This window comes from Thunnus maccoyii, chromosome 10 (genome assembly GCF_910596095.1).
Source record: "Thunnus maccoyii chromosome 10, fThuMac1.1, whole genome shotgun sequence".
In the NCBI taxonomy this organism is placed as follows: Eukaryota; Metazoa; Chordata; class Actinopteri; order Scombriformes; family Scombridae; genus Thunnus; species Thunnus maccoyii.
Genome location: NC_056542.1, coordinates 10,125,680 through 10,145,222, shown reverse-complemented (window position 1 = coordinate 10,145,222; position 19,543 = coordinate 10,125,680). Strand labels below are relative to the sequence as shown.

The window sequence follows — 19,543 nt, the reverse complement described above, 5'->3', positions numbered from 1 at the left end:
CAAATGTGGCATTGTGTAACTTTTAAGTAGATTGTCTAACGTGTCGTGAGCAGCACTAAAGAACTAACAGCCAATAATGCTGTCATGTATCGGTCTTATTTCATAACAATTATAGAAATGAGTGGGAATCAGTTTATCAGTTGACTTTATTAATTTAGTCATTTTGCATTGACTTTTTATACTGGTCCTCATGACAAAAGCCTATTATGAGAAGTAACAGAACTCAATATTAGGAGTTACAGCATCTGAGGTGTGAATATAGTGGCATTTCAACTCCTTCATCTTAGAGAGCTACTTTTATTTCCACCACAGTGACAGTTTTAGTAGAAATCCTTTCTGACAAAGTCATGTTAAGTATGATGTTAAAGGAGGAACACCATTGCAAGCATTTGTCTTGCATTGTAAATGTATGTAATTGCTATCAGGACTGCTTCATCTCCAAGTACAGATACCTCCTGATACCAGAGATGTAGGCGAAGCCCCTGAAGTGAGCCTTCAGTATACGTGTTGTTCCATCTCAGTACAGCTGTTTGCTTTAGAATCGGTGCACCATAAAACGCTCATGCATGTGTCATAGTGTTTACGCTGCTGAGTTTGTTTTTTCATCATGGGCGTGTGTGTTGTTCATTTTGAAACTGGCTTTATTCCCTGGACACATTCATTATATCATCTCTGTACTTTTCTCAGATCAAATTTAAAGTGTATTTTACGCAGGGATATGACAGTATGGGTTTATTGAGAGTGTAGTGGAGGTGTGTGTTTGTGTTGTATTATTTTTTAAAATGTCAAAGTCGGATGTGTTTGTTGTCGGTGTTTCCCCCCCCCCCCACAGTAGCACTGAAGTTACTATGACTTTTGGAATTTCACTGTCTTTCCACCATCAGGCTCTTGTTATCTTGTTACAATCTTGTTATTTACTGCATGTGTGTCGGACATGTGCAGCATTGTTCCATTTTATCTTTTGTATAATGTCAGTTTCCTTTTCTTGTTTTTTCAATGCCAATACTGATATTGTAGGGTTAAAAAAAACTGATAATGATAATCAGTTAGTGTTCCCTTCATACATAAACACAAACAAATTGCTTTGGCAGAGGATATCTCAAATTTACGTTTAAAATTTTTGTGACAAAGATCTACTAAGGCAGGATATTATAACTCAACAGTACATTTTGAACAGTAAAATTAACTGAAAATGGAATAATAAAGAACTCTGAATGGACCCCAGACACAATAAAATGTATTTTGAATAAAATTGTGAAAGTTATGAAATGTAATGTTTATCGATTGTTTACATTTTTGCATATCTGCCAATAAATACCATATCTGTGATATGGTAGGATCTGTCAATAATGTCAGCATGTTAATGTGTCAGCTGAGCTATACATATCTGTTTAATATAACATGATCTGTAATATTGTTCAGTGTGTTTTAATGTATGCACTGCACACTCTCTCTGATTCCCCTAACGTATCCTCTATTCATTGTTTTCCTCGCAGGAGCCGTTGGGGCCCAGTCCCTGTTCTCCATGCCTCGGCGGCCTGGCTATGGCACCATGGGGAAGCCCATCAAGCTGTTGGCCAACTGCTTCCAGGTGGACATCCCCAAGATGGATGTCTACCTCTACGAGGTGGACATCAAGCCTGACAAGTGCCCACGGCGAGTCAACAGGTAGGATGGACTCTCTGGCCACTATTTTTATTTTCATCTTTCTCATACACTTCCTATTATATAATTCCCATTTACAAAACATTTAGCTGTTGTCTAAATGTGCACACACAGTGTTTTGCTAAGGGATGAATATCTGTTGATAGAGACCATACAGCTCACTGATGATGTGATGTTTTAACACGTTGATTTTTTTTTTTTTTTAATTACGTACGGTGTAACTGAACATTACTTTGTGTGTGTGTGTGTCGTGCAGGGAGGTGGTGGACTCCATGGTGCAGCACTTTAAGGTGACAATCTTTGGGGATCGCAGGCCAGTCTACGATGGGAAGAGGAGCCTGTACACAGCCAACCCACTGCCTGTGGCACCCACAGGGGTGAGCCGGAAAAAAGATTTAGACACACACAAATGCAAACACACAAAACAAAAAAAAGACTGTTTGTTCTACATACACGCACACAGACACACGATCTCAACAGCTCACCATCACATGAACCGAAAAATGCTGTAAAAAAAAAAAAGAAAGCAAAACAAACACATACACACTTCTGTCGCATACACAAATATACAACTAACCACTCGAAACCTACCTCCACTGAATGATTTAACATTCTCCGTGCCGCCTGCCCTCTTCTTGTTGTCTCCCACAGGTGGACTTGGACGTCACTCTACCAGGTGAGGGAGGGAAAGATCGCCCCTTCAAAGTTTCCATCAAGTTCGTGTCTCTGGTCAGCTGGCACATGCTCCACGAGGTGCTGACTGGCCGCAGCATGCCTGAGCCCCTAGAGCTGGACAAACCCATCAGCACCAACCCTGTACATGCAGTGGACGTGGTGCTGCGACACCTGCCATCCATGAAGTGAGTTGCTTGTTTGTTTTTTTTTCCTGCCTTTTTCATAAAGGTTAAGACTTCTGGAGGCTTATGTGTTTTATTGTTATTAATAGATCATTAGTAGATTTAATTATTTTAGTGTATTCACCATCATAAATATAAAAGGATCATAACACTGACATGTGCCGCTCTCGCACACCCTGCTGTTACTGAAATTGTTTAGGGAGATCCCATAACATACTTTTCATATCACACAGACTAAAAAGCAACCAATTTGTGATGCATGTCCCGAACTATTATTCAATTCAATTCAATTTTATTTATATAGCGCCAAATCATAACAAAAGTTATCTCAGGGGACTTTTCACAGGTTTAGACCATACTCTTTAATTTACAGAGACCAAACAATTCCCCTATGAGCAAGCACTTGGCGACAGCGGCAAGGAAAAACTCCCCTTTTAATGAGAAGAAACCTTAAGTAGCGTCAGCAGTATTATGCTTTAATTTATTTTACTGTTCCTGTTTTCAAGTATTGGTAAGCAGAGTGAACTTTTGTTTCATTCTTTAAAGAAGAAATGGTCTTTTAACACGTCTTTAATCCTCTATCAAGTGGGATAGTGTCACAGAGGGACAGCACATTAATCCTCGCCTGCTCCCATCTTCAGTCACCAAATAAAAAGCCAAAATATAAAAAAAATCAAACACATTGTAAGAAACAATCCCTCTGATACTCGTAGTAAATACCATATATTTGTTTTGGCATACTGGCACTAATATCAGCAACTCTGATCCCAACGGAAATCAAACACAGCTTATACGAGATCACGCACAGTGCCATACTTCACCTCATCCCATCTTCCACTCGATATCACTTTCCCAAGCCCCGGCAAGAGCACAGTCCAACACCAGTTCCTTTAATGAAAATCTTTTTTTCAAAGCATTATTAAAGAGCGGTTGCATCGACACCTTTCATTCGGCTTTGTTCGCAGGGGCCCGGTATTACATTAGCATCATGACACGTTGTCATGTCCAGGATTCAGCAAGAAAAATGTACCCTTTGTACAATTATTAATGTGCCTCCCGGGCAACATAAGAAGAGGTCGATAGGTCCGGGTGATGACACCACCACCCCCCCACCCCACATTACTGTTGTAGTTTCAGGACATATTGAAGAGCAGCTGAACGTGACACTGTATAAACACATATTGACCTGCATTATCAATTCAGGATGTGTCAACTAATCTTATATTTCCTGTCATCTCCTGCGCCCTTTCATACTTACCCTATGTTCTCATCCTTTTCTCTTTTTTTTTTTATGCCTCTACACCGGTGACGGCCGTTTGTCCGTCCCATTCTCTTGAACACGATATCTCAGGACAGGAACGCCTTAGATCTTTGTGGTCAAAAGTCAAGGTCACTGTGACTGCACGTCCGTCCCGTTCTCTTGTGACGCAATATCTCAGGAACACCTAGAGGGAGTTTCATTACATCTGGCACGAACGTCCACTTGGACTCAAGGATGAACTGATTAGAATTTGGCGGACAAAGATCAAGGTCGCTGTAACCTCACAAAACACGTTTTTGGCCATAATTCAACAATTATTACGCTAATTATGACGAAGTTTCACACAAATGTCTAATAGGAGGAAATGATGAAGTGATTTTTTTCCCGCCATTATTCAATGCCGTAACTGAGGAACAGAAGGGGAGATTATGACCATATTTCACATTTGGTCGGATACTGAATTGGTGACACTAATCTTGGGTGCCCACCTTGAAACTGTGGTGATTGTATAGATCCTCTGTGCTGATGGGTTTAACATGTGTGTGAAGCATCCACGTTTTAGTAGTAGTGGTTAATACCTTTGATTAAATTCATTCAAAGTTTTTACTACAAATATTATGAGTCTGAACAGACATAGATGTAAAATGTAATCGGTTGGCAGAGGCATACGACCACAAGGCGGTATTTCTCTTTCCTTTATTCTCATTGCTCTTTTCTTGTGATCTTTATAATTTATACTTTTCTCCATCTAGGTACACTCCTGTGGGTCGCTCCTTCTTCTCTGCTCCAGAGGGTTATGACCATCCCCTTGGAGGTGGAAGGGAGGTGTGGTTTGGCTTCCACCAATCTGTGCGCCCCGCCATGTGGAAGATGATGCTTAATATTGATGGTAAGAACCAAATTCTTACTTTGATTTTGCTGCAATGCCTTCTCAGAACTATATTATTGCCCCAGAGCTTCAACAATGTACAATACCTGTCTCATACACAGAACAATGTTCGCTAATACAGCAGTCCATATTTTTAAAATATTCATAAAAGCACAAGATTCACATTGTTTTCTTTGTACTCAATCTTTGTTTTAAATATAAAAAATTCAACTGTTCTCCTGTACAGTCGCACAGAAATTGTTTTCTCTGTTCCTCTGTCACAGCTGCGGAAATGAGATTTTAATAATTAAACAGATAGATTAGAATGACACGGAACCTCCATGATACAAGTTATTTTTAGAGATTTGTGCGTGATCAATTTGCTTTCAGTGATGTGATGTTTGAGGAAATGTAATCGCTGTAGTTAAGATAAATGTAACCTGGCAATTTCACACTCATGAGAATGTTGTTTCATTGGAATAGCTATTTCATCGAACAAGGTCTACAGAATACTATCAAGGCTTTTTTTTTTTATCATTACTGAGGCTGGAGCTGTAGTACAGGACCAGAGAGCCAGATATTTTTTTCAATGAAGCAGTGCAGCTTCTGTGCGCTTGAGATTGAATTACCAGAGACCAGACAAAGAAGCTGCTTTACTTAATATTTTGGTAATTTTCCTGATATGAAACACAAATCTACTAGCTGCTGTTGCTTATGATTGCGGACGAATGAGTTTAGGCTGACTTGGTGATGGCGTTGATCCTCCTCTGACATCGCAGGTTTATTAGTTGTGGAGCAGCAGATTTAATTTAACAGAATAAAGCCAGTTCTGCCGGCTGAGAACCAGTTACTTGGAAAAGCATGGAGCAGCTCAAGATCTAGTTTGGTAATAGGTTCCAGCACTGGCTCCAAAAACTCAGTTTGATGATCTGGAATAGTACAGTACAAAGGCAATCTGATGTTATTTGAGGAAAATATGTGTCAGAAAGGGTGGTGGAGAATGTGTTTTGCCACATGAACACTGCAGGAGGTTGTTGGAGACCACGTCTCTACTCTGGAGAGGAACTTGGATGAAGTTGGGTTCTTGGCTGGTTGGGAACTGAGTAGTCGGTTGCTGTGGAGACAGAGGGAAGCTTGTGTGTGTGTGTGTGTGTGGTCATGCCTGCATGATTGAGACTGGGATCAGGAGGGTAGCTGTGTGGAGCGTTTCCTTAAGACAGCTTTTGTTTGGCGCTAAGTGCTTGAAGTCTCTGACTCTATTTGAATCTCTCCCTCTCTACGCTTTCAGTCTCTCTTTGTCTCATTTTCCCGCCCTCTCATCCTTGGAAATCAATTGGGCGCTTCAAGTCTCTCTACTCTCCACCAACAAACTAGAACTCCAACTGTGTATCTTTTTGAGTGCCAAAAAAAAAGATATGCTATCGGATGGCAGATTATGTTTTCCTCCCTCATTTATATAGAAGCTCATTTTAAAACACTGGAAAAAACATAAGCCCCTACTTTGTAGACATGGGAGGAATTGATGATATTATTTGACCATAGAAAAGACATTGTCTGAAGATGGCAATAAAGGAAGCAATTCAGTGAGGTATTAAAGTACATTTGCGATGCCCTATAAGATCCAAAAAGAAGTTTGGCAGAGCTGGGAAGGGGGGAAAATCGAACTCTTAATTGTAGCAAAGCATTTGTTTTCTAACTCTTCTGCATGCCATTGTGTACTAGTATGATATGAAAATGACAACTCTCAAGCCATATTTAATGACATGTGCATGAAGGCAACAAACACTGACTCCTGCACTTGGCATCATGGGTGAAGAAAAACACTTCTACCAAATAATTGTAATCACACAGAAATGAGACCTTTTTCAATTTTACATTTACATGAATGACTCAGACACTTCTAAACAGAGAGAAATCCAAACACAATGCGTGGGGAGGACAGTTACGAGCGATGTCACTTCCTGTGCCGGCGGTGAAAGGCTCTCATGTCTCATGGGGCAAACCAGAGGTGTAAGAGTGTGTGTGCACAATCCAGTTATCTGCCTCCTTGTTATACGTCACTCATGGATGTGCGCTCGCAGAGCTTCCGTCAAACACACCGTCACAGACAGGTTCCTTACATCACAGCAGCTGAGCCACCACACTCTCTCCATCTGTCTGTGTCCATTTTTGGATTTCTTTGGATCTCGCTTTGTTTTTTTTTGTCGTACGTGTTCTTGTTTCTCTCTTATGTCATCTGTCCTGTTCTGCAGTCACACCTATAATATTTAAATGTCTCAGTGCCACGGAGTGTACACAACAGACCAAACTAACAGTAGAGAAATGTCAGTGTTGAAAATCAGAATGACAATATTAGGTAGATATATTGCAAACAGGTTCCGTGTTCCTACTATGTTTATTCAAGCACTGCGACCGACTACACAAACATAAGCCTCTAAGAACTTCATAATAATAAGAACACATATTCCAGATATGTTACAGTTAATTTGGTATTCATGCATTAGCTTTGCTTGAAGCTGTGTGTCAGTTGAAATTTCAAAGTAACCATTTTTAGGTTATGAATGGATTGTAAACTAGTGAAAAGTGTTTTTGTTTGTTTGTTTGTTTGTTTGTTATTTCCCCCTCACAGTCTGGGTCTTGTAAAATGCTAAAGAAAATCTGATATGAAGCCCATTAGTCTATAATGCCAGACAGAAATCATAAAACATTTAACATTTCTGTTTTTACCATGCCATTTAAAAGTTAAACTATGATGTATCAGTAACCATTGGTATAACATATAAAACATATCACATGTAAATAATTTAGTTTTTTAACTGACTCTTGTTCTTGCTTTATCTTGCAGTATCTGCCACTGCCTTCTACAAGGCCCAACCTGTCATCCAGTTCATGTGTGAAGTGCTGGACATCCACAACATAGATGAGCAGCCTCGCCCCCTCACAGACTCACACCGGGTCAAATTCACCAAAGAAATCAAAGGTAAAGAGTGCGTCGGTGAGAACACGCCGCATGTGAGAAAGAAAGCGTTATGTCGGTTATTATGTGAGAGTTTGAGTGGAAAAGAGGGAGAGCGCGCATGTCGCAACAATTCACACACAGACGCGTTCTTAATGCTACTTTAACATTTGATATTGTTCACCAGGTTTGAAGGTTGAGGTGACGCACTGTGGAACAATGCGGAGGAAGTACCGTGTCTGCAATGTGACCCGTCGGCCTGCCAGCCATCAAACGTGAGTCAGCCTCTGGGCGGGCGAGGGAACAGGAGATTCTGGGCGGAGTGGGAGGGGGGGATGTAACGGGGGCGGGGTGCACGGACCACTGAGGATGTGATCACCAAATCACTACCAAACAATAATAATGGCTGACTCATCTCTCAGCCATGGCCTCACCGTTAGTCATCAATTAGTGAAGTAGCAGTTTTAGTGCAGTGTTTTTATCCTTTTAAATGGCTCCATATGGCCATCAAAAAGAACGGCCCATACCTATGGGAACGTAGCGTTTAGCAGTATGCTATTAGAATACTATATGCTAAACTATATTAAATCATGTAGTGATTGTGAGGTTTGATGGAGGAGATGGCTATTAACTAAGAGTTATTATTGCATGCTCTGGCTATGATTTTATTATATTATATTTAAAAGTCAATCACTATTTGTTTACATTAAGTAATCCAGTAGTCCATCACAGATTCCATGTCTGAAAGGGGCTATATGTATACCTTCCCTACCCTGTCATTATTGGTTAGTCTGTTTCTGCTCTGCTGTCACTGACATACATACGGTCACAACATAGTGCTGTGCCACAAGTTAGAAGCTGTGATGTATTGTTCCAGTCCACTTACCCCCAGTCTGACCCATTTTACGTTGTGTATGTGCCACACAGTAAACATTTAGTGCTAGACAATTCAATAGCTTTGCGTTAAGAACAAAACAGCCTTGCAGCAAAATATAGATTGGACTGATTTAGCTTGATACTAGCCGATGTCGATCAATTAAAATATGCTTTGATCAGCTATAATACAGTGTTATAGATTAGCTATGGACATCCTAATAGCGCTAAATGCCCTCGGTGGAATAGGTTTTGACACAAGATGCTCTTTTCTCTGCAGGTTCCCTCTACAGTTGGAGAACGGTCAGACTGTAGAGCGTACTGTAGCCCAGTACTTCAGGGAGAAGTACAACCTGCAGCTTAAGTACCCACATTTGCCCTGTCTACAGGTGGGCCAGGAGCAAAAGCATACCTACTTGCCCCTGGAGGTGAGAGAAAACTAGCTGATATTCTTCTTTGTTATGGGGTGTCACATCATATTGTGCTACAAGTACAATGAAATTTGCAATGTATGATCTACTGGGCAGCTCCCAGCTGTGCCTGTTGTATTGTCTATATAAATATGAAGCAGGGCAGCTGCTCAAGTGTGTGCAGAAAATCTTTTCCCGGCTCAAATGATCAAAATTGCATGTTCAGCCTTTTGTTTAAGCTTTTGCCTTTGTTTCCTCGCAGGTGTGTAACATTGTAGCTGGTCAACGGTGCATCAAGAAGCTGACAGATAATCAGACCTCCACTATGATCAAAGCCACAGCTCGCTCTGCACCTGACAGGCAGGAGGAGATCAGCAGGCTGGTGAGTTCTGGAGACACCTGCTGAATCCAGGTCTTCTCTGTTACTCTTACAGACAAGCTGTTTGAAATTACATTGAGTGGCAACTGTTGATGAGTAGGTTTTGTTTTAATACTGTAGTAGCCGAATATCACTTAAACATGAACGGACTATAAATTCAAGGCTGTAATAATTATTTAATTGCATACCTGACAAACATTTTTTAAATTTTTTGAATGAGCATGCGCTTGAAAGGTGCTAACAGTAATTATCCTCTCAGGTGAAGGCATCGAAGGGCAGATTTCATTGCGAGGATATTAGGCATAACCCTCAGTGCCTTTTGATGTGCTGTAAGAACCTTATAGATGGTCAGCTTTTGCTTCGTGGCCTCTCCATCCAAGCACAGACAACGTTGTGTGAGCTCGAAGTCTGCCTGTGCATCATATCCTTCCCTAACTTGCATCTTATCTTGAATTAACCTCTGGAGGAGAGCGGATCCATTTTCATGCATATTTACTGTTGCATATTTAGATAAATAGCCTACAACTACATAGATGCAGTGAGTCCTTGTTGCATAATCTGTCATAACTATACTCTTATTATTTCAATGATGTAAAGAAGAGATTTTATAGAAACAAAATAATTACACTTGAACTCCTACCAGAAGAGCGCTCGCTCTTCCTCTTGCCAATGGTTATTCATATCTGAAACATGCATCATATACCTTATGCTATAAGTACCCTGGGTAGGTACTTGGATTTTCTTGCCCAGACCCTCTGCTACTCTGGCTAAAAATCATAACTAAAAATACTGATAATGAATTCTTCCGGTTCACCTTTTGATAACAAAGATCATTTCAAATTGCCCCATTTTAGCATTTTGTCATAATGTAAACTGGATTTTTCATGTTTGACTCACTATATGAAAATCCATAATAAGGAAACAACAAAAAAATTTTATTTTGAGGACAAAATCAAATGGAAAACGTCTGTATTTCCATGTTTAAAACATTGTTACAAACATTGATAATTAAAAAAAAGCCCTGTTTTTCATTTTCCGATCTTCATTTCAGAAGAGGAAATCGATTGAGACGAATGTACACGGATTCAAATAGCTTGTTTTGTACCCACCTCTGCCAGATTCTCATTTTATATTGTTAACAGAGGCATGTCTGTGTGCTTATCCATCGCATTTGGCAATTACAAGGCAGGCCTACCAAGGGTCAACAAAATGCCAGAGTCGTAAGGGCTTTAATGTGTTTGATGCTGCTACCGTGTCTGCAGCTTTGTCTCTGGCCACGATCACATTAGCAGCGCACATTTAGTACCTGTTGTTACCATATTAAACCACGTCTCTCCCTATCTCTTCACTCAGGAGCAAAATGACTGGACTTGCTCACAGGAAATCATTGTAGACATCACTATGTGGCGTTTTCATTTAGATACACCATTGCTTGACACTGCTCGGTGTGGGTGGAACATCAGAGGTTCAGAAGGCAGTAAAGGACAGAACAAGCAGATAAGCTGGAACAATATAATAAACTCCATAATACATTTTGAGCTGCGGTTACAGTCATTTTGAAATTGGGTGCTGCCACCTGACATTTTTTGGCATGTCACCAATTTCCCTTCCTATTTTTTGTCTGTCTACCAAAGGTGACTATAAAATCATGAAAATGCTAAAAAAATTTTAATTGGAAAACAGAAATAGCATCCAGAGGCATAACAGAAAACTGATACCCATACATACACCAGAAAATATCGAAAGCAATGCCTTGTTAGGATAACAAGCATAGACGTAAGGGCTATCTGTCAATGATGGCACTTGGCACAGAGGCAAGCGCTGTAAAGATCATATTTTTTATGCAAGGCCCCACTAAACCACTGCTGCACTTTGGCTCCATTTAAAGGGGAATCAGAGCTGTGTCCAAATATGCTGATTTTTTTTTTTTTTTCCACTATATAACATCCAAGAAATGATCTTCGCTCGTAATTCACAACAACTCATTGAAGAAAACGTTCTATATGTACAATTAACATTTTTTTCTCTTTTTTTGTCCTCGCAGGTGCGCAGTGCCAACTACGAGGCAGACCCCTTTGTGCAGGAATTCCAGTTCAAGGTGCGCGACGAGATGGCCCACGTGACGGGGCGAGTGCTACCCGCCCCCATGCTGCAGTACGGCGGCAGGGTGAGCACAGAGCACTTTATGGTACCCTTCCTTTAAATCACGCCCATTCTCTCTGTTTGTCTGACACGCTGTCCCCTTCCTCAGCCTTTATTCCACCGTCTTTAAAGGGGAACTAACTCACTGGCTTCCGTTTGTACTTCATGGTGTCTTTTTTGCTTATTTTTTTTTTTGTGGTTGAGTCTTGATAGTGCAAATTTTTTATCCCACTGCCGCAGAGGTTATATTTGAACAAACCTCAGGAAATTTCCAAATCATGTTTGAATAAAGTATTTGAGACGGCGGATCATATGGGCAGATATAACCAAAAACTTTGCAAGCATTCGCCTAAAAATAATTTTCCTTATTGAAGTCAAGAGGTAGGTTGAAGAGGTTTTGAAAAAATGGGATAAAGAAGAAACTTATTGAGACTGAACCACATTGTTGATTAACATCTGTCTGTCTGTCTCCTCTGTCTTCTATTTTAAAAGGTGAGGAGACATATTGTACATTTGGGTGTGTGTATTATTGAAAACTATGACGTTATTATGCACACGACGTTGTGCGCCATACACACGCCTAATTACATCTTTCATACTGTAGATTGTATCACACTAGCTTTGCAATAAAATACAAGGTGGTCACAAAACTTGATATTTCTTCTTCTGATATGAAAGTTAAATGTTTTCTCTGGTGAGAACGAAGACTTTTGGCACATGCATGTTTCTTGGAGTGAATCGTTTTTTTTCTGTGTGTGTCTATTTCTGTACAAAAACGAATGTTAATACATTTTGGTGTGGCTGAAGAGTGTATGTTGGGTTCTATGGGTTCTCAGAAGGTGTGTGTTTGTGATCGTGTGCCTGTTCGAACGCGAGTCCGCGTGAAAAGAATGAATGCGAGTGTTGGCCCACATAATCGTGAGTACATGTGGTGAGACTGCAATGTTGTTTCAGAACCGCACTGTAGCCACGCCCAGCCATGGGGTGTGGGACATGAGGGGGAAGCAGTTCCACACCGGGGTGGAGATCAAGATGTGGGCCATCGCCTGCTTCGCCACACAGAGACAGTGTCGAGAAGAAATCCTCAAGTGAGATCCTTCGCTAATGTGTTTTATTTCCTGTCTCAGAGATTCTGTTGATGCTTTGTGCACAGTGATGATGCTCGTTCAACGTTAATTAAGTATATTTATGAAAAAAATGAAATAACTTGGTAGACATTTTTCTATTAAAACCGTATATCTATTTCACCTTCCTCATTCATTTGTAATGGTTTTAGAGGAATCATTTATATATTTTTGTCTCCATAAACTGTAAACTGGCATGAATTAATCATTTCTGTTGCAAATGATTACTAATCTCTTATCTCAGCAGTGTGAAGCAGTGATGTTTTATATTTGTTCTTTAGTAGTTGATACCAGAAAAATGGTGCAGATTAATAGAAAAATACATTAAATATGTCAGAGTTAGATGAAAGGATAGATATCATCTGTAGTCTCTAAAAAAAACTAACCCTGTGCTGCATTGCAGTTATTTAAAAAAGAAAAAACACTGGAAAATGGAAAAATACAGTGATACTGCTATTCAAGAGACACAACACTACAAACAAACACTTCACAACTTTATTATAGACTGTAAGTTTTATTTTTTTTATTTTATTGATTGTAGGAGAAAAACAAATATAAATGGTGATAAATGGTTAAAGAGATACATAAAAATAATAAAATGGAAAACATTTAAACTAATAAACTAATGTCAACATCTCCAATATAAACACACAGTATTTTATGTTGTGCAGAGAAGATTTAGCAGCGTCCATTCTTATTTTTTTCAAAGCTGAACCACAAGAGGTACAAGCTTCCAGTTTTTCTATCACCATTCTTCCTGACTGTTTACCCTTCGCTCCCTTTCCTTCCTTGTTTAGGGGTTTCACAGACCAGCTACGTAAGATCTCTAAGGATGCCGGGATGCCCATCCAGGGCCAGCCATGTTTCTGTAAATACGCCCAGGGAGCGGACAGCGTGGAGCCCATGTTCAGACACCTGAAGAACACCTACGCTGGACTGCAGCTCATCATCGTCATTCTGCCGGGAAAAACCCCTGTCTACGGTTAGAAAACTGCTTAAAAATACATATTATATAAGAGTCCAGATATATTTTTGTGGTTAAGACTGTGAGGAAACATTAATGATTACTATTCTGGCAAGTGCTGGTGCAATATTTTGTCTTCTTTAGTTTCCTAAATGTATATCAATGAAGGAATCATTTCTAGTAGTTTTCTGCACACTCTAGGAAAAAATAATCTTTCAGTTGTATTTTATACTTTTTATTGTTTGGATATTTTTCTCAGAGTGTGAGTCCTGAAATCCTGTGCTTACATGTAGAATTGCTCTCCTATCTATTTATAATTAACTATGATTGAATTCTTGTGACGGTTACTTGTGAATGAGATTACTGATCATTGCAGAAATATTGTTCATGGCCAAATGAGTTGAATAGAATTCCACTGCTTTCCTGAGTCTCTGTGTTAACGGCTAGTGTTTGATGATTGCTTTTTTTTTTTTAACCACCCATAGCGGAGGTAAAGCGTGTGGGAGACACCCTCTTGGGCATGGCCACACAGTGCGTTCAGGTTAAGAACGTGGTGAAGACGTCGCCTCAGACGCTCTCCAACCTCTGCCTCAAGATCAATGTGAAACTGGGAGGCATCAACAACATCCTGGTGCCTCACCAACGGTCAGTCATGCTCTTCCTCTCCTCATACACAGAAACGTTGCACTTATGTTTTTTGGCTTATAATAGCTTGTCATTTGTGTCCGAGTACGACTATTTGTCACACGTACATGAATCTATCCGACATTTGTGCAGAACACACACGTTGTATCATACATGGAGACACTGTTATACATTATGATGTAACTCAATATTAATTCCTGTCTTTGTTTATGTCTTGATCAACAGACCATCAGTGTTTCAGCAGCCGGTTATCTTCTTGGGAGCAGATGTTACACATCCACCTGCTGGAGATGGGAAGAAGCCTTCAATTGCAGCAGTGAGTTCCTCTTTCATTTTCCACCTGATTTGTTGGATGAACTTTTTAACTTTTTTGTTACTGTATCTGACATCACAACTAGCATTTCAAGCTGATATCTCATCTTTCTGTCACCCTTCAGCACGTCCACGTCTCCTCTTGAATCCGTCATTATACCTTCTCACTCATGCTCCATCTGTTTCTCCCCTCTCTCACCCAGGTGGTAGGCAGTATGGATGCCCACCCTAGCAGGTACTGTGCCACTGTGCGGGTCCAGAGGCCCAGGCAAGAGGTTATCCAGGACCTGGCCTCCATGGTGAGGGAGCTGCTCATCCAGTTCTACAAGTCAACTCGCTACAAACCCACCAGGATCATCTTCTACAGGGATGGAGTTTCAGAAGGCCAGTTCAGACAGGTCAGTTCCCAGTTTCTTTCAGGTTTTTCAGTATTTTAACCATGAAATTAATGTTATTGGTTGCCTAATAGAGAAATACAGGGAGTAGTTTTTATAAATATTTCATGTTGAATATTTTTCTCTTCCTCCTCAGGTGCTGTATTATGAGCTGCTGGCTATCCGTGAGGCCTGTATCAGCCTGGAGAAGGAGTACCAACCAGGCATCACCTACATCGTTGTGCAAAAACGCCACCATACACGCCTCTTCTGTGCCGACCGCAACGAGAGAGTGAGTCCCTTAACACACACACACATGCTTGACACAGCCATGGTACCCATTAAAGTCAGTACAGTGTGTTATGTTTTAGTCCATATTCTTAATTATGCTCTCTGCCAGCACGTTAAGTACTCGGAGTGGGCCTCCTTATTTACCTTTTGTTGTCAGTTGGACTGTTCACCCTCCTAACCCCCGTAATTACATTCGATTAAAGCATTAGGGCCCAATACAAACCGAGAGCTCTGGAGTGGCACTCAAGGCCCCCGGAGTAAGACCATGTAACAACCTTGTTTTTAGTGCAGGCACTCCCGTACAGAGCCTTAAGCTCTCTGGAGCATTAGGCTTTTAATCGGTTGGTTGGGAAGCACTTGGTAAACCTTTGCCTCGGTCAGTCCATCAACTAGTCCTTTTATCAGCAATTAGAATTTTTACTTCCTTGCTTTGAAAGCTTTGTTTTCTACCGCTCCGTGTGTCTTCCATTTTCCGTTCTATTTGTTTTTGTCACGATGATGAAAAGTGAGGAAGAAAGATAACAATGAAAGGGAATTCGGGGCTAACTAACCTCAACTCTCCTTTCGTCAGGTTGGACGTAGTGGAAACATTCCTGCTGGTACTACCGTGGATACGGACATCACACATCCCTACGAGTTTGACTTTTACCTCTGCAGTCACGCTGGAATACAGGTCAGACCAACCTCTGTCTTCTCTTGTCAACTCCGCTGCCTTTTCAGAAGTATTGCATCACACTCTAATCTATTGCATCGCCGCACATAGATAGTGACAGGATTCAGAAATAAAATGCCAACAAGAGAAAAGAGGAAATACTCCATGGTTTTTTTAATTTTTATTTTTCATTTTTTTTGTAATTATGTACCCAAATTAGAAACTGGAGGCTTTTTTTTGCATATTCATTTTCAGCTTAAAAGCTTGAAAAGTTTACTGAAAGGTATGATGAGATTTTATTGTTGCTGGTAATAACTTTGCAGAGCCAGATTCTGCAACACACTTACCCACCAGTTCACACCTTCAACTCCTAAATTGCCTATGGGCTGTTGTTATTCTTGAAACTGTAATGGTCTGTATACAATGGTATACATTATAGTTGGTTTGTGGTGCTGATAGCACCCCTATAATAGTAAAATATCTGTTCTTCAAATATTTATTGTTCGACTGTTTTTACTACTTGTTTTATGTCTGAGTGTAGTGTAGTAGATTATGTGAGCTGACCAAAGCCAATTCCTATAGGTTATGTTGAATTGGCATTGATGTATTGAATTGTCAATCCCTATCGAATGATCATAATACAAATGTGTTCTTTGATTTTCTTCTCCCAGGGCACCAGTCGGCCTTCCCACTACCATGTACTGTGGGATGACAATTGTTTTACCGCTGACGAGTTCCAGCTGCTCACCTACCAGTTGTGCCACACCTATGTACGCTGCACCCGCTCAGTCTCCATCCCCGCGCCAGCCTACTATGCCCACCTGGTGGCCTTCCGTGCCCGCTACCATCTGGTGGACAAAGAACATGACAGGTGGGGAAGGAAGAGATATGTTCGGATTGCATTTGTCATTCATTATTTGTAGTGTGCTCCTCTTTTTCCTGGCCTGCATTCCATTATTGTTTGTCGTTTGTCCATCATAACAGATCCTCTCCTCTCTCACTCTGTAGCGCTGAGGGCAGCCACGTGTCTGGTCAGAGTAACGGTCGGGACCCCCAGGCACTGGCCAAAGCTGTTCAGATTCACCATGACACCCTGAGGACCATGTACTTCGCCTGAGCTACACCAACCCTCCCCAAACCATTGCCACCCTTAACACACATCAACACACAGACACAACCATGCACGCCTGGCTTGCCAGTCAAGGAGTCCTTATAGGTGCAAGTCTCCCCCCCTCCGCCCCCCGCTCCCCCTTCCCACACACACACAAACACACACACACACACACACACACACTGACACACACACACACACACACACACACACACACACACACACGCCTAGTCAATCCGGACCTGACACTGTGCAGAGGAAAGCAGGGAGGAAGAAGGGGAGGAGGCACCCCCACACTGGACTGAGGATGCAAACGCTGCTTTAAAAATAAGAGAGGAACTCAGCACTATTATGCAATATTAAACCAGCCAACTAGTTTATTTCCACCCTTATCAGGCCCCCTTTTCATCGCCCCTCTTATCTGTTTTTCCCATCTGTCTCCTTTACTTGTGGCCTAGTGGGGTGTTTTCCTTGTTTGTTTTGACTTTTCCTTTCCTAATGTCTACACTGCAGTTTGGCACAGTCTCTCTTTATAGTCTACGAAATCTGCTCCTCTGCCATCTACAGTACCTCAAGTCAGTTTGAGCAGCAGCACTTTTACATTCTGTCAGTTTTACTGTAGTATTTTTTCGTTGTTTCTCCCCAGTGTTTGAAACGAGGGGGAGCAGAGAAGGAAGGGTCAGATTCTGGAGTTGTTAAGTGGTGTTTTGATTTGATTTCTGAATATTGTTATTTCATTGGACCTCACGTCCTCCCAGTTGCCACTTATTTTTCCTAAATTCCTCTTGTTTCCTTTCTTATTCTGTCACTTTTCACTAGTATGTGAAATCACCAGTACTTTGTATGGAGCGACTTGTTCTTTTTGAGCACACTGCCACCTGTTGGCTACGAGGTATAAATGCCCCCTTATAGTCACTACAAGGAGTTGTTGCCTGTAAGGTTTCAGATCAGTTTTGATTTATCTTAAGAAGTCAACTGTCACATTTAAACAGGGGCACAGTTTATATTGGCTGATATATCAATTGCTCAATTGCAGCCATCTATGGATTTTATTTAAAGTATAACACTGTTATTTTATTCTGGTTGTTATTTTTCTTCTACATTATGTGAAACATTTTATGATTCTAACTTTTTTTTTTTTTTTTTTTTTTTTTTAATCATTTAAGCTTATGTTTTTAATCTTAGCAATGGTCATGCATTCATTTCCCTCAGTGCTTTATCTCACATTTCCATCCCTTGTGTTTGAAATGGTGGGTAAATAGAGATCACGTCGATGGTTTCCTCTAGTGCAATAATCAGCTGAACGAAGGGAAGAGGATTTTAGGGGACATAAACGACTCAAAAGAACGGTTACATTTCATTTGGAAGTGAATGTCCTCGGGAAAGGAGAAAAGTTTGCCACTTGCAAGGCACTTTTATGTATTTCTCCTCTGTGAGATGATTGATCAGCATGTTCTATGAATTTGCCCTTGCTGTTGGGCAAAAATGGTGCAACTGCAGTTTTGGTGATTTTTCATGTTTTTACTTGAACTGAAGGATTTTATGCGCCTCTGTGGTTTGAGAATACTTTATCATCAATGGGCATAATCTCAAAATTCCTGATCATCAGTTTGCTAATGAGGCTGATTTTCTTAATTCCTAAGACTGACCCATTTTGGAGATCAAAGCTTTTCACCTGATGACAGCAAAGTGAAGTACAAAGGCCATAAAGAGGTAGTATTCAAGTGCCTGGTGGAAGTGTTTAATGGTCAAAAGCTGCATAACTTATTATGGGGATCCTGTTTCAGTGGGTAAAAGAATCATAGCATATTCCAGCGAATGGGCAGCATATTATAGGTTAAAGTTGTTTTTTTTTGGCATTTTTGCCTTTATTGGACAGTGGGCAGCGAAGAGGCGGACAGGAAACAAGGGGAGGGAAAGATGCATATGAAATGAGACAAAGGTCCCTGGCTGGAACCGAACCAGGGATGTTGCAGTTATGTGGCATGCACAATGACCATTCGGCTACCAGGGCACTCCAGCATAAGATAGTTTAAAGCAAGAAAGTTTCACCCAATGCCTCTTATTCGTCTCAACACCTGTCCACTGACTTTTCTATACATCTCATTGAAATCATCCTAAGATCAATGTATTTATTATGTTTGCCTACACAGCAGTGTTAGCTGTTGGCTTTGCTTAGGAGCAGCAATCAAGCAAAGCAGGTTGAGTTGTCTTTTGCTTAATCTTCACCATACATGGATCCAGCTGCTACAGTGTGTGTACCTAACGGGCCAGGTTCATGGGCACGGGGTCAGCCTAATCATAAAGTGATTCTTTCAATAAACTGTTTGTTTCAGTAGAAGTCCGGGACTAGTCTTATTCCTGTCCATGTAACCAGCCCAAAGTAAAAGTTGAGGCCAGCTTCAGAACAAAGCTGAGGAGTCAAGTGGATGACAACATTTGTACCAGAACTACAGCTGACTGTTGATTAGTACTATGAAATGTGTGTCTGGATTGCAGTCACCACTTTGCTCCTCTGTGCTGCTGACGGATCTGAAGCTCGTCTAGGGGGGGGGGGGGGGGGTGTGTTTTTAAAAGTTATCTGCACTAAAAGAAGCATGTGTTTCGGGACTGAACACAGGCGTGGTGCTACTCTGTCTGAATTAGAATCTGAAGCTGA

At 40.9% G+C, this 19,543-nt stretch overlaps 1 protein-coding gene across 2 annotated transcripts in view; it reads left to right on the top strand.

Moving 5' to 3' along the window:
• The window catches only part of LOC121905817 (protein argonaute-3), a 36,833-nt gene extending 17,608 nt beyond the window's left edge, over nt 1-19,225 (top strand). Inside the window, exons 2-19 of one of the 2 annotated variants that reach the window (XM_042424347.1) lie at nt 1,497-1,668; nt 1,922-2,042; nt 2,317-2,525; nt 4,536-4,672; nt 7,497-7,631; nt 7,795-7,882; nt 8,761-8,908; nt 9,153-9,272; nt 11,314-11,436; nt 12,366-12,499; nt 13,333-13,517; nt 13,985-14,144; nt 14,370-14,460; nt 14,660-14,854; nt 14,988-15,122; nt 15,693-15,794; nt 16,445-16,644; nt 16,782-19,225. In XM_042424347.1, the coding sequence (XP_042280281.1) occupies nt 1,497-1,668; nt 1,922-2,042; nt 2,317-2,525; nt 4,536-4,672; nt 7,497-7,631; nt 7,795-7,882; nt 8,761-8,908; nt 9,153-9,272; nt 11,314-11,436; nt 12,366-12,499; nt 13,333-13,517; nt 13,985-14,144; nt 14,370-14,460; nt 14,660-14,854; nt 14,988-15,122; nt 15,693-15,794; nt 16,445-16,644; nt 16,782-16,890 (2,564 nt within the window). In that variant the 3' untranslated portion in view covers nt 16,891-19,225. Of the gene's footprint in view, nt 1-1,496; nt 1,669-1,921; nt 2,043-2,316; nt 2,526-4,535; nt 4,673-7,496; nt 7,632-7,794; nt 7,883-8,760; nt 8,909-9,152; nt 9,273-11,313; nt 11,458-12,365; nt 12,500-13,332; nt 13,518-13,984; nt 14,145-14,369; nt 14,461-14,659; nt 14,855-14,987; nt 15,123-15,692; nt 15,795-16,444; nt 16,645-16,781 lie in introns of both variants that reach the window. The other variant, XM_042424346.1, reaches the window with a different exon arrangement.
• Nucleotides 19,226-19,543: the final 318 nt, after the last annotated feature.